The 15,840-nt window shown below is 44.0% G+C and overlaps 1 protein-coding gene and 1 pseudogene across 1 annotated transcript in view; both read left to right on the forward strand.

Moving 5' to 3' along the window:
- The first annotated feature begins 334 nt into the window (after positions 1–334).
- On the forward strand, positions 335–452 carry LOC126485706 (5S ribosomal RNA; annotated as a pseudogene).
- Positions 453–1,934: 1,482 nt separating this feature from the next.
- The window catches only part of LOC126485017 (trichohyalin-like), a 181,056-nt gene continuing 167,150 nt past the window's right edge, over positions 1,935–15,840 (forward strand). Inside the window, exon 1 of the mRNA XM_050108622.1 lies at positions 1,935–2,128. Coding sequence (XP_049964579.1) covers positions 1,935–2,128 — 194 coding nt within the window. The remainder of the gene's footprint in view (positions 2,129–15,840) is intronic.

Here is a 15,840-nt window from a genome sequence, read left to right on the forward strand (position 1 = left end):
GGTATGCTTATCCGAACAGGCAGACGTGTGTGGGCAGTTGAAGTTATTGCACGTAAAAGTATTATAAGATTTGCACTACGCTGAACTGTGTAGGAAAACCTCTGATCAGTCACAATATGTACAGAAAAGAGGAGACCAAGCAGTTACAGTAGCTGCACACTCAATTATCTGACTATCATCTGCTTATTGATAAGCATCGCTGACATGCTGAGTCATTGATCATAAAGCTTCGACTGTCCAGAACGGTGGAAATTTGGGCTATGGGTCCACATGGCACTCGCGTTCATCACTGAGGGTGACAAATATTATAATTAATGGCGTAAACACTTACAGCGGCAACGGCCTTGCCGCAGTGGATACACCGGTTCCCGTCAGCTCACCGCAGTTAAGCGCTGTTGGGTGTGGCCGGAACTTGGATGGGTGACCATCCGGGCCGCCATGCGCTGTTGGCATTTTTCGGAGTGCACTCAGCCTCGTGATGCCAACTGAGGAGCTACTCGACCGAATAGTAGCGTCTCCGGTCAGAAACACCATCATAAGGACCGGGAGAGCGGTGTGCTGACCCCACGCCCCTCCTATCCGCATCCTCCATGAGGATGACACGGCGGTCGGATGGTTCCGGTAGGCCACTCGTGGCCTGAAGACGGAGTGCTTTGAAACACTTACAGTGGAAAGTACGCGATACTAGACGGTAACACCGAGCGACCGCTACGGTCGCAGGTTCGAATTCCGCCTCAGGCATGGATGTGTGTGATGTCCTTAGGTTAGTTAGGTTTAAGTAGTTCTAAGTTCTAGGGGACTGATGACCTCAGTGCTCAGAGCCATTTGAACCATTTTTAGACGCTAACAGGTGTCAGTAAACATGGTCTCTAAAACGTTTAGCTTAAGAGCTATGAGTATTTCTCCATCTTCGATACAAATCTCTTCCGCTGCTAGCTCTTTGATTTCCATATTTTGGGAGGAGGTAGTAAGGACCAAAACAAGAAAAAAATGTGCAGTAGACATTAACTCTGAAGCGCATACCTTGAGAGCTATGAGCACGTATTCAGTAGAAGAGATGCGTTTCATATCAGCATAGATGAACGAGTGCTCGTACCTCTTAAGGTATGCAGGTATAGGTCATGTTTACTGTACATTTTTTCGTGTTCTAGTTCATACTACCACCTGTCAATATATGGGAAGCAAAGAGCCTGCAGGAGATGAGATTTGTTTCAGAGTATCTAGGTTGGAGAAGTGCTCATATCTCTTGAGATATGTGTTTTAGAGTTGATGTTTACTGAGACTTCTTCGCTTCTAGTAAATTCAGCGGTCAAAATTAGTGGCAGTGCTTAGCAGAACCATGGCATCAAGAAAATACATGAAGGCGATCGTCTGTAGTGAATAACGTAACTCCTGTTATGGACAGCATCACGGTGACGGATTCATACATGAAGTGGTTTGGAACAAAAAAATGGTTCAAATGGCTCTGAGCACTATGGGACTTAACACCTATGGTCATCAGTCCCCTACAACTCAGAACTACTTAAACCTAACTAACCTGAGGACATCACACAACACCCAGTCATCACGAGGCAGAGAAAATCCCTGACCCCGCCGGGAATCGTACCCGGGAACCCGGGTGCGGGAAGCGAGAACGGTACCGCATGGTTTGGAACAGTTCTATCGCAAGAAACATATTAAGACATTTGAATAACACGTTTGTTTTTAAGGTATGCATTTTTCTTCCAAGCTGCTTCTCTTTCATGATAACTCTTTAACTGTGTAAAACTGGTGGTTGTTGATTTTTCTTATGCCTGTTGGGACCCAGAACCTATTAAGCGCCGGCTAATAGGACACGAGTATTAGCACGTTTCAGATGTTGGTAAACTGTACACTGTTGTTTGGTGGCGTCTCAGATCGGCCGGCCAGCGGGATGGGGCGAGAAGGCGCGGGCGATGCAGGCGGCGCAGCGCCAGCTGGAGTCCAGCGACGCGGCCATCGCCGGCGTGCAGCGCAAGATGCAGGACGACGTGCTGCAGCTCGAGTTCGAGGAGCGCACCGCCAGGCGGCAGCTGATGACCGAGGCGAGGGCCAAGGTGCAGAGCGGGCTGCGCGCCGCCGAGGTGGCGCTCCAGCAGCGCCGCGACAGGTGGGTCCAAGCTGGAGGTTCAGGCGCGTGGCGACCACAAGCCTGCAACGGAACTCAGAGCAGTTTATCGTCGCAAAAATACAAAGTCTCCCGAGCAGGCGAACGTTCTGCCAGAACTGCGCAGTTGTCTTCGGAATTCGTGCAACTTATCGCTCATATAAACTGAACAGTTACACTGAAGATTTGTAGCCCCCTGGACACAGATAGAACAGCCTCCTGCTAGTATCGTGAGCAGATACACACTCTGTGCGGCCAGGATAGGCTCAGAACGAAAATACTGTTACTTGCATGCGTCTGGGGTGCGAGTAAACGCAGTTCAACTTGATGTAGTTCTACTGGTATATATACATGTGAAACAGTTGCTACATCACTGATTTGTTTAATTTACAATGAAATAAACACCCTTAGCTGCTAACAGGCGTTGACACACGTCAACGGGGACAGATGAAAATGTGTGCCCCGACCGGGACTCGAACCCGGGATCTCCCGCTTTACGTGGCAGACGCTCTATCCATCTGAGCCACCGGGGACACAAATGATAGCGCGACTACAGGGATTTATCTCTGGCACGCCTCCCTTGAAACCCACATTCTCAACGTATTGTCCCGCACTACATTCGTAGTGCCCCCGCCCATTATACTCATTACTCGCGGCGCGTTGCCGATTATCGTAAGAGTTCGGGCACTGTTTGTGCATTCGCACAGAAGAAGATAGTCACGTGGTCGGCGAGCCTTAACACTATATATATATATATATATATATATATATATATATATATATATATATATATATATATATAGGGTGTTACAAAAAGGTACGGCCAAATTTTCAGGAAACATTCCTCACACACAAAGAAAAGATGTTATGTGGACATGTGTCCGGAAACGTTTAATTTCCATGTTAGAGCTCATTTTAATTTCGTCGGTATGTACTGTACTTCCTCGATTCACCGCCAGTTGGCCCAATGAAGGAAGGTAATGTTGACTTCGGTACGTCAGTAGGTAGCATCAACGGGTTAGTGTTCATCACGAACGAAGTTTTGCAGTCAGTGCAATGTTTACAAATGCGGAGTTGGCAGATGCTCATTTGATGTATGGGCCAATAACCGTGGCGCGGTACGTTTGTATCGAGACAGATTTCCAGAACGAAGGTGTCCCGACAGGAAGGCGTTCGAAACAATTGATCGGTGTCTTAGGGAGCACGGAACATTCCAGCCTATGACTCGCGACTGGGGAAGACCTAGAACGACGGGGACACCTGCAATGGACGAGGCAATTCTTCGTACAGTTGACGATAACCCTAATGTCAGCGTCAGAGAAGTTGCTGCTGTACAAGGTAACGTTGACCACGTCACTGTATGGAGAGTGCTAGGGAGAACCAGTTGTTTCCGTACCATGTACAGCGTGTGCAGGCACTATCAGCAGCTGATTGGCCTCCATGGGTACACTCCTGCGAATGGTTCATTCAACAGTGTGTCAATCCTCATTTCAGTGCAAATGTTCTCTTTACGGATGAAGCTTCATTCCAACGTGATCAAATTGTGCCGGCCGCGGTGGTCTCGCGGTTCTAGGCGCGCAGTCCGGAACCGTGCGACTGCTACGGTCGCAGGTTCGAATCCTGCCTCGGGCATGGATGTGTGTGATGTCCTTAGGTTAGTTAGGTTTAAGTAGTTCTAAGTTCTAGGGGACTGATGACCACAGCAGTTGAGTCCCATAGTGCTCAGAGCCATTTGATCAAATTGTAAATTTTCACAATCAACATGTGTGGGCTGACGAGAATCCGCACGTAATTGTGCAATCACGTCATCGACACAGATTTTCTGTGAACGTTTGGGCAGGCATTGTTGGTGATGTCTTGATTGAGCCCCATGTTCTTCCACCTACGGTCAATGGAGCACATTCTCATGATTTCATACGTGATACTCTACCTGTGCTGCTAGAACATGTGCCTTTACTAGTACGACGCAACATGTGGTTCGTGCACGATGGAACTCCTGCACATTTCAGTCGAAGTGTTTGTACGCAGGGCTGCATCAGCGCATCAGGGATTCCATGCGACGGAGGGTGGATGCATGTATCCTCGCTAACGGAGAACATTTTGAACATTTCCTGTAACAAAGTGTTTGACGTCACGCTGGTACGTTCTGTTGCTGTGTGTTTCCATTCCATGGTTAATGTGATTTGAAGAGAAGTAATAAAATGAGCTCTAACATGGAAAGTAAGTGTTTCCGGACACATGTCCACATAACATATTTTCTTTCTTTGTGTGTGAGGAATGTTTCCTGAAAGTTTGGCCGTACCTTTTTGTAACACCCTGTATGTTAAACAATCAAATATTTTTATGGCTGCATGTTCAACTTGCAACGTCTTCTGTGGCTGTATTTTAATTATTACTATTGCACAGTGGACTTCTTGTAATGCAACTGAAGATCATCCGAGAGACCGAGGGCCGTCCAATTAAATCGCATAATCCTCCAGAGACCGCGTTGCGGCCGAACAGGCGAATTATACGAACGAACACGACTGTGTTTATCGATTTGTGTTCACCGTACTACAAGTCTTTCACGCTTAGTGAAGGTTGACGTCGCACTTAGAGCCGCCCTCCCCGCTAGACCGCCCAGCACCACGCCGTATGCAGCCAGTGCTTTTACAACCAGCCTAACTTCTGCTCTCCGACTGGCTAGCGTCATACAGCGCCGCAACCGCCGCCCCCTTCCTTTCGGTCACTAGTTCCTACACTCAGTCTGCCAGCATGGGCTCTCTACCTGTCGATAGTAACTGACCTCAAGGAACACTACGGGATGAAGGAGCCACCACGACTTCCCACCTACCTGCGCTCAATTGATTGAAAACAACGGCAGAAGACAACAGCAAACTCGGACGAAATTACAGTCTCTATTATAAAGCTAACTACAAAGTGGTCCAGTGTTCAGCAGAATTTCAAAGTAATAGTGTTAATGACATGATGTACATTCTAGTATGAATCTCGAACAAACGTATTCAAAGTACTAGGCCGCTGACTGTGAGTGTTACATGACTTGCTATTTAAAGTTGTGTGTCTGAAGCACTTTGTCGGGGTCAGAGGATTTTGGCAAGACTTTTTTGTATTGCTCACAGTCTCAAGATCTAGTGGGCTGCGTCTTCTTGTTCTCGGCAGCACAGCAGATAGTGTCACTGGGAATCCTCGCCTTCCTTCTTCATCCGTGTCTCGAAAATCTTTTTGAACTGTCTCTGGGACAGCAAAACGTATGGATATTCTTGGACGATACGGTATTAGGTTTTGATTAAATTAAAATACAGTTTCGTGTTCTTAAACCAATAATATTGATGCTACATACGGTTTACTGCCCATAAAGAAATATGTGTGGAAGGGAGCGACTAAACAAGCCATCGATCTGGACGACTCTCGGCCACAATCATCGCTGTACTCTGTTCACGACTCCCAGTCCGCGCGCAGCTGGTGACTTACTGTGGGTGACTCACAATTCGCAGTTTTCTGTTCGTCATCAATTTCAATAATGTTTGCAGCATACATTTACATTAAGTACTCTACTTGTTTTCCTTCGCGCACCACCGTTCAGTATAGTTAACACGCTTTATACTATCTCTCCCACTTGAGAAGCGACACGTCTCCCATCCTCCATCTGACTCAACCCCACCCCCTCCCCCGCTCCCCGGCGCCCACCCTTCCGTCTGTGCTCACAGAGGCTCTGGCGGCAATTTTTATTTCCTCAGATATTGTTCCGCGTCAGTGGAAGTTGGTTCTATAGAGATGTATTTGACCTAATATGACCGTCTTTTCCTAACTGGTTTTTGAGTTTTGTTCTTTTAGATCCCTTTTACAATTACTGTAACTTTTTTCTACTAAAATTTTGAACTGTCCTCCTATCCTCTCTACCAAACAGAAAGCTTTTTCGAAACGCTCCCTCCCTCCTCTTCCGCCTTCCACAAATGATGAGCTGTCGCCATAACAAAGACTCGACCCTGTTTCTTCACAGTATGAAATCCATTGTCGTCGAAATATATCTCAGAAAAATAGTCATTATCTCTGAGCTGAAGCATGATTGTTAGGATTGTTAGAAACTCTCTCAGCCAATGACAACTTTAACAGTGAGTACCGACGATCATTACTACCGCTGATGTGGCGGACGTTGGTAATTCCTTCTTTCTAAATATGGCAGAGTATTTTTCCACACGGCATTAGTGATTCTGAACGCGCAAAATTGTTAAGGAATTGATTTTTTTGTATTCCAAGTACCAGCTCATGCAAAGAGAAATAGTTACTATAATTAGCTCTAGGATGAGTTCAATAACATCATTATTTCAGTTCAGATTTCTGTCATGATGTATAACCAATGAAATGAAGCACGTTTGCTGACTCCTGTTTACAGCGACATTAATTTTTGATGCTATCCTATTTGATTTGTGTAACTGAATATCATGTATTTTACTAAATTTAAGGAAGAGTCAATCTGAGGAGAGTCACAACGAACTTGGGCACCAGTGGAACTTCCCTATGTCTTTACTAGCGCTTAGTAATTTCATTTAAAGGTAAAGGATGTGATTGGTTGTTTTGATACTGTGTGTGTTTAAAAGACGATAATCAGTTGCCTCCCCAGATACGAATTCCCTCAATACAAGCATCAGAGTTCTGGAAAAAAGCCTCCAGTGTGTTAAGCCTTGTGTAGCTCTGCGAGGCTCGGGGCGGCGCAATATGTACTTTACTGCTCTGAAAAGGTATCAATGTGCGATTACCAACACAGTGCACTATTACGAATGCACATAAGAGTCAATTTTAGAACTGATACGTTAACTGAACAATAAAAAGAAATTTTCAAACCACTCGGATTGTAAATAATTATGGTGCTATTTTGATTTACATTTCCATAAGACTAACTCTTTGGTAGCACATATTAATAGATGGTATATGGTTTTCAGAGCCTCAGTTCTCGTGAGAACAGATACATTTTTTGCATAGAATATACTTGTATCTGCAAAGTTGAATACTAGTAGCCTGAATACAAATAGTTTCTCAACTTGGCTCCTGTGTACTGAACCTACTGTGCCTAGAGCAAAAGGACATTGGTGCTCAAAAGTGATAAAAATGACTTTATTATGAAACAGAGAAAAAGGAAAACAAGAGAAATCAGTCAGTTTGTCATAATAAACACCAAATTCGTTTACATTTGTCTCTTACACCATATATTACGCTGATCACTTTAGAAGAAATATTGAGGAAATACTTACGAGAATCATTCATAACATCCTGGAATCGTTAAGAGATTTTTAAATACTGCAATACAAATTAATCTGACATACCAAGTTGCATTCGTAGGTACAGTGGTAGTAGTTGCAAAACCGTAAGTGTGTGTGAGTGAATTTAATAGAATCAGAACCAATCGTGATAGAGACGCAGCCTAGACACCAATGTACGCAACGGATTGATTAACCATTTGAAAGAACTTGGGCTTAGAGGTGGTTCTTAAGGTGGGGAATTTGCAGTTTCTCATTTAAAAACATGAAAAGTAGTAAGGCAGTCAACATCCACGCGAGCCGAAGACTTGATTTATGTGTACTCTTTATTTTATTACAAAAAGTATTAAAATGGATAAGGATATAAATACATCATTAGTTCATGAGAATTGCAAACCTAGAATATTAATCATGACAGTGAGAAAAGTGAACTATCGTTTGCCAAAGCTTACTCGATGGGGGTCAAAATTAGTGTCTGATTTTATAAAATTTCTGTCGAAACGCCTGCATATCAGTTACAGCGATTGTTTGTCTGGGCGGAAAGCCGAATAAACCCATGCAGGTGAAAGTGCACTGATGAATGGGGGAAGGAGAAACCAATAATGAATCTGAACTTTTAGTTCGTGATGGTCATAAAGTGACAGAGCTGTTCATAATCTTCATTATTATGATCGATACGAGGAGCACAGTGACAACGTGACTGGCTACTGTCAAGTACAATGCTAGAATCGCTCTGCCAAGGACTAGGCCATTGGACCTCACTCCGCTGATGGAGTCTATCGTTCCATTTGAGAGGGTGGCCAGTGGAGTACCGATGTGTTCAGCGCCAAGTCCAGAAACGAAGTGCTTTCTTTCTAGTCAGTAAAGACTTGACTACACTCTTATTCCCACCAAGAATCTCGACAGCCAATCCTCTTTGAAGTTACATCAGCTCCCCAATCTGCCTGATCATTACCATAACAAAATATCCCGCCTCACTTTTCAAAAATGGTTCAAATGGCTCTGAGCACTATGGGACTCAACTGCTGAGGTCATTAGTCCCTTGAACTTAGAACTAGTTAAACCTAACTAACCTAAGGACATCACAAACATCCATGCCCGAGGCAGGATTCGAACCTGCGACCGTAGCGGTCTTGCGGTTCCAGACTGCAGCGCCTTTAACCGCACGGCCACTTCGGCCGGCGCCTCATTTTTCCAAAAACGTTTTGCGCTACGTATAACGTCCTCGTCACATCACACCAATTTCATCAATCGGTGCCCTTTTAAGCAGCAGGAAGCCTTGCATCACAGCCCTTGAGAAAAGGTGAAAATCTAGGCAACAACTCAGAGGTTTCTTCGGAAAGGGCAGTATGTAAGAGGCGTTTTGCGATTTGGAAAACTAGGAGATATTTCTCAACTGATTGCACTTTTATTAACATGGTCCGAATGCCTACCTCCTGCCAACAGAGTTCCGTCATCCAGAATAAGTGCTTTGAGCGTATCAGTTAAAATTGGATGCACGCAAAAAAACTGCACAATAGGCCTGACGCTGGCTCAGACGACTTTCCCAAGACAACAGAAAGGCAGCTATACCTGCCGCTTCACCGCTCACAGTCCTGCAGAGATCGAGTTCCGTTGTTCCACAAGAGGTCACTTACGCTGTCCCACTTGCGGCTCCTATCACGTATCTGCAGAGTTCCTCAATTATAAAACTCACCCAGAAAAGCAAAACATATAGTTAGGACCAGATTAAATTAGACTGTTGCAAAAAGGAAATGAAGGCAGCACATACGCTCACTGGAATCTCATTAATCGAAGTAACGTTTATTTTGTCAGAGCCTGTCTAACGCGACTCCCATCCAGTCGAATTATTTTGGTAAGTAAATGAAAAGAGACGAGTCGTACAGCTTGCCACTTTTCAAAGTGAAAAACTTGTAAAGCAATTTTGCTTGCACTTGAAACAGTAATCTCCTCTTTGGAAGACTGTAATAAGTGTATGTTAAATGTAACAAGTGGTGAATATGGAAATGAAACGAACACAGGGAAATTGTGAAGCGCTACAGAACTAAGGCTGGTATTGAAGTGCTCATTACCGCTGTTAGCGACCGTGAAACATGACGAAATCGCTTTTCTGGAGGAGATGTGGTGGTGGTGTTGATCAGTTCGCCATTAGAGATTTCTGTAGTATGCTACAACAGCAGGCAATTTTGCGATGGATGACAGAAGACGTTTGCTTCCATTCCTCGTTTGATTGGCCAATGGTCTTGCTATCATTTTGGAGGTATTTGTTCTTACTAGAAGCTAGACCTATAGCCTGTCTCTCAGATGTTACCTCATGCTCTGATTAGCTAACTGGATCGGCCGTGCACAAGTGCAGCACATCATCGTTCTTATTCTCCAGCTGTTTAAGCGTGTTTGTGTTGTCGCCCCGGTAACGTGACGGATATATTATTCAGAAGATCAAGGACACATCGACCACGCTGTAATCGCCTTGGATGCAGTTCAGATCAATGTCCGATAGTTTTGGCTAACATTTAGGCTGCGCTCTATCGGTATGGCTAACAACGCCTTAGTCAGTGTATCGCGAAGTCATTGCCCACGTGCGGCTCCATTACAATAAGGACGAACCCGAATGTCCGTTCAATGTCCGTTCAACAAGATATTTCACCAGATGGGAAAAAGGTTTGCAGCCTGATCTCGCTCATTTCTTTAAACGACACAAATTTTTCAACAGAATATACTTCTCGAAAGGTCGAAGTGCTACATGAAGACGACGCTGTCCTTCATTGATGAATCATTCTCCGAGAGCTCGTAGGCAGGTTAGATTCCGAAAATAGCCTTCCTCCATTAGTGACAGGCTGTAACATCAAAAATAGAAAACAACTGAGGCTATCATACCATGGGACAGTCACTACACCACGTCGCTGTGTTTCATGTAAACAGTTACGTAACCAGAAGTCTCAGATGTTCACTGTATTCCAAACTGATGCACTTACTTTCAGCTCAGTGTTAAAGGTTAGCATCAGTTCCAGGAAAGATTTTCAGAAAAGTTTTCTCGAAACCCGTAGAAGAGAGAAAATAACTAGAGTTTCTGAAAACAATATGATATCTCCATTATTTGCAGTCGAAACTCATTAAAACCGTTTTAAATTTGTTATGATCTTCAGATAAACAACGGTCTTGTTTGCGGTATGTTCGTTGTATGTGACAAAGAAGCAGTAAACATTTAACGTACTAGAGCATGTTAATTGTTCATTAGGATATATTCTCGTTTCCCTAATTTTTACAGCGTCACAGGCAATTTAAATTATCCGACTATGCTAATTCCGACAGCGTAATTACATCCTGCGGCATAATATTAACAGTGTTCATTTGAAAACGTAATGAGCCCCATTTACGAGAAGGATTGCAGGTCCATTCCAAACAAATGCCTTTAACATGTGTTACCCTATTATAAGAGATCCACATCTGTGCCTGTAATCAAGTTATTTTCAGAATTTCCCTCAGTCGCAGCCCGACATATGCCGACTTCCGCTACAGACAAAAAGAGAGACTGATCTTGTTTGCCACATGCTGCTGTTTTATGATTTTTTCAGAGCACTGCTTAATCTTACGCATATTTAAAGCTCCGCTTTAAAGGCGCCACAAGCAGACGAAGACTCATCTGCATATGTACGGCTAACTATACTTTATAAAACATTCAGTTTTTCTGTGGCTTTCATCGTGTAAGAATTACGTATTGACCTGGATTCCTTGCCAGAATCTCCTCTCCAGAGAGAACAAAATTCCGTTTTCGTTATGGTCTGGTATGGGCGGTTGAACTCTCATTGAGGGTACGTGTTCAATACCTGCAAATCTGACCGTTGAAAATGTTGTATGGCTGCGGAGCAGTTAAGCCACAATGCCATTTTCCGTACAATGTTCAATAACATTAACCGGTTTTACAGGGGTCGTGAGGTCAGTCTTCAAAAGGACTGCAGGTCCTGCTGACTTGAATTTTTTTAAAAAATAAAAATATTTTCTTCATGCATTGACGTAGACTCATTCTGTCATATAGTCGGCGTAACCTATCAGCAGGCCATTACAGGAGTCATTTTTAAGCCTGATTCATTTGAAAACGCAGAGCCTAAAAATAAAGAACCCTATAGCATAGCAGCATGCCACTACAGTCATATTTTCTCCCTTTCCCTTACATATCACGCTAGGACGTGTCCCTCTGCGCATTAGTAGCAACGCCTCGAACAGGAAGATGTTTACTGACAGAGAGCAAAACCAGTCTCATCTTCGTTGACTATCCTCTCGCCACTGTCCGGCAAGTTCGAGTCTAGAAGTACCGACTGCATGGTTCCATCTGCTCGTAGAATTCAGTGAGGGTTTTAGGGACAGTTATTTATGTCACTCCGCAAGTTTCTCCTTTCTGTTGAAACATAGTTGAATTTTCAGTTGGTCAACGTAAGTGAGGGATATCATGCAAATAGTCTGAGGAGTGTCAGGAAAATTGGTTTGGCTATCCTTGATGTCTCTTTGGTAGAGCAGTTCCCTGTTCGTTTGTGAACGGGTTGCTTTCCTTGTTTCTTGTTCTTTTGTTCTCACCACCGTGAAGCGTGGGGCATCATAGTGAATCATAAGGCAATGAATACTGAACGCTTGCCACATGTACACTTAGTCATTTCTTACGGCTGCCATTGCCGCTTAGATTCAGTCGGGCTTCCACTTCCACAGAACGTTATTGCACTTCTTCACTAACATATGTGGCATTTACAAAATGAAACGAAATGATGCCATGGCATTGATGTCTGGCAGTCCTCACCCTGGGGAAGTTCGGCCAATGAGTTCCAAGTGTTTTCAGCTGACGTCACACTGAGCGACTTGGAGTGTCGGTTACGACAAAACGATGTGGAGGACAACCCAACACTCAGTCACCGACCCAGACGGGGACCAGGGCCCACTGGATGGCCTCAGAACTCAGGTAAGGGGGCGGAGAGAAAATTACATTAAACTAGACATGATTAAATTTCTTCGAAGTTTGTATTACTGCCAACTCATTGCCATGATGGTTGCAGGTCCTCTTATCCACAAAATCCTGTTTGTTTAATGCGAACCCCCCTTTGTAGCCGAGCGTTTTTAGGCACTTCAGTCCGGAACTACGCGGCTGCTACGGTCGCAGGTTCGAATCCTGCCTCGGGCATGGATGTGTGTGATGTCCTTAGGTTAGTTAGGTTTAAGTAGTCCTAAGTCTAGGGCACTAATGACCTCAGAAGTTAAGTCCGATAGTGCTCAGAACCATTTGAATTTTAATGCATACTTTCCAAACGGATCTTCTTAAGCACTTGATGCATCAAATGGTTGTTCTGAGCAAACACATTGTCGATAAGCATAACCCAGTGTTACAGAACTGTGCTACAGTATCAGTAGATTACGTTATTTGAGAATTTTGAGACATTAGAGGTGTCATCTATATGGGAACGTATCATCCTGAAAGAAGTTCCAAAACTTGAAGTTGAATATGCGATGGGTGCCCCGTATGGTGTCTCCAGACCAAAAAAGCACTTTCTTCCTGGGTGCATTATTTGTTCTCACCTGTCGCCATATGAGAGTACGTCCAGAAGTGTCGAAGATGTCCGTTTGGGCGGTCCAGCCGTTATGGTGTGGGAATGCATAATGCTGCACGGGCGTACTGGCCTCTACATATTTGGACACAGTACAATCGCTAGTCAACGTTATTAGGACACGGTACTCCTTCCCCATGTACCTGTTTTCAGGTGTGCCTTCGGACCTGACTTCATTTCTCGTAAATTTAAGAGAGCCACATCCTAATGACTGGCTATGAGACTATAGGGAGAGATTTACTTCAGGCAAGATCGCATAGAAAAATGATCGATCGCCTAAGTGTACTTGGTGAATCCGTAATTATTTGTTACAAAATTAACAATGAATGCTGGTAGGGTTTTTCTGAAATAAAAGACGACGTATTTTAATTTAATTTATTCAACTTCAAACAATGGAAAACACGCGCAATCTATGACACTGGTTCGTTTCACGATGCTGCAGATTTTAAAGGTAATACACTCCAATGAAGGGAAAGCAGAAAGGTGGAAGGAGTATATAGAGGGTCTATACAAGGGTGATGTACTTGCGGACAATATTATGGAAATGGAAGAGGTTGTAGATGAAAATGAAATGGGAGATACGATACTGCGTGAAGAGTTTGACAGAGCACTGAAAGACCTGAGTCGAAACAAGGCCCCGGGATTAGACAACATTCCATTAGAACTACTGACGGCCTAGGGAGAGCCAGTCCTGACAAAACTCTACCATCTGGTGAGCAAGATGTATGAGACAGGTGAAATACCCTCTGACTTCAAGAAGAATATAATAAATCCAATCCCAAAGAAAGTAGGTGATGACAGATGTGAAAATTACCAACCAATCAGTTTAATAAGTCACGGCTGCAAAATACCAACGCGAATTCTTTACAGACGAATGGAAAAACTGGTAGAAGCCGACTTTGGGGAAGATCAGTTTGGATTCCGTAGAAATGTAGGAACACGTGAGGCAATACTGATCCTACGACTTATCTTAGAAGCTAGATTAAGGACAGGCAAACCTACGTTTCTAGCATTTGTAGACTTACAGAAAGCTTTTGACAATGTTGACTGGAATACTCTCTTTCAAATTCTGAAGTTGGCAGGGGTAAAATACAGGGAGCGAAAGCCTATTTACAATTTGTACAGAAACCAGATGGCAGTTATAAGAGTCGACGGGCATGAAAGGGAAGCAGTGGTTGGGAAGGGAGTGAGACAGGGTTGTAGCCTCTCCCCGACGTTATTCAATCTGTATATTGAGCAAGCAGTAAAGGAAACAAAAGAAAAATTCGGCGTAGGCATTAAAATCCATGGAGAAGAAATAAAAACTGAGGTTCGCCGATGACGTAATTCTGTCAGAGACAGCAAAGGACTTGAAAGAGCAGTTGAACGGAATGGACAGTGTCTTGAAAGGGAGATATAAGATGAACATCAACAAAAGCAAAACGAGGATAATGGAATGTAGTCGAATTAAGTCGGGTGATGCAGAAGGAATCAGATTTGGAAATGAGATACTTAAAGTAGTAAAGGAGTTTTGCTATTTGGGGAGCAAAATAACTGATGATGGTCGAAGTAGAGAGGATATAAAATGTAGACTGGCAATGGCAAGGAAATCGTTTCTGAGGAAGAGAAATTTGTTAACATCGAGTATAGATTTAAGTGTGAGGAAGTCATTTCTGAAAGTATTTGTATGGAGTGTAGCCATGTATGGAAGTGAAACATGGACGATTACTAGTTTTGACAAGAAGAGAATAGAAGCTTTCGAAATGTGGTGCTACAGAAGAATGCTGAAGATTAGATCACATAACTAATGAGGTATTGAATAGAATTGGGGAGAAGAGGTGTTTGTGGCACAACCTGACTAGGAGAAGGGATCGGTTCGTGCGACATGTTCTGAGGCATCAAGTGTTCACCAATTTAGTACTGGAGGGCAGCGTGGAGGGTAAAAATCGTAGAGGGAGACCAAGAGATGAATACACTAAGGATGTAGGTTGCAGTAAGTACTGGGAGATGAACAATCTTGCACAGGATAGAGTAGCAAGGAAAGCTGCATCAAACCAGTCTCAGGACTGAAGACTACAACAACAACAACAACACTCCAAATGAGGCATGGACGTTTCGACATTCCTCTTCCAATGAAGTATTTCCCTCAATGAAGTAGTAAACATTTTATAATTTAATTAGGCGTATTCATTGCTCACAGCTCTTTCATTAATGTACACTCGACCGAGACTGCCCCACTACTGCCTCGTGCGCTCGCTACAAACACGCTTTAGCGTCGCAGCATGGCAATGCCCTGTCCGGTGGAAATGTTGGCTGACTGCAGAACGTTCTAGAAGCTGAAGGTCGCCAGGTGGCGCCTACTGCTAGGTAGTTCGCTACCGGGGATACAACGATGTCGGTCACAATATCCTTCCACAATAAGGGACCACATCGAACAGTACTGGTGGTGGAGCTCTTAGAACGAATGGAATTTGGCGAATGGATCAGGCTGCCTGTTCCCTGACTTAAATGCCATCCATCGCGAATGGGGTGCGTTGTGCAGAAGTATTGCAGCAGGTGCACGTGCACCAACGACCTTTCATCAGTTGTATCAGCCGCGATGGCGTAGGAATGGGACGCCCTACCACAAGAACTCATTACCAATCTTGTGGCCACCATGGCAGCTCCGTCTGCGGTAATCACAAGCCCTATTAAGAACCATGTTCCGCCCTTTATAATGACCAGGGGACCACCATGAATCACGCTGCCTTCAGTGTAATAACTTTCTTTGAATAAACGTGTCATTTCTGTTCGTCTCATTGCATATTTCATTCAGTTATCTTCCGTACTACGTAGCAGTTTTTTCAGTGTATAGTCCAAGTGTTGTCGAGCTACGTTACTTGCCAGTAACACA

Source organism: Schistocerca serialis, chromosome 6, assembly GCF_023864345.2.
Source record: "Schistocerca serialis cubense isolate TAMUIC-IGC-003099 chromosome 6, iqSchSeri2.2, whole genome shotgun sequence".
Taxonomy (NCBI): Eukaryota; Metazoa; Arthropoda; class Insecta; order Orthoptera; family Acrididae; genus Schistocerca; species Schistocerca serialis.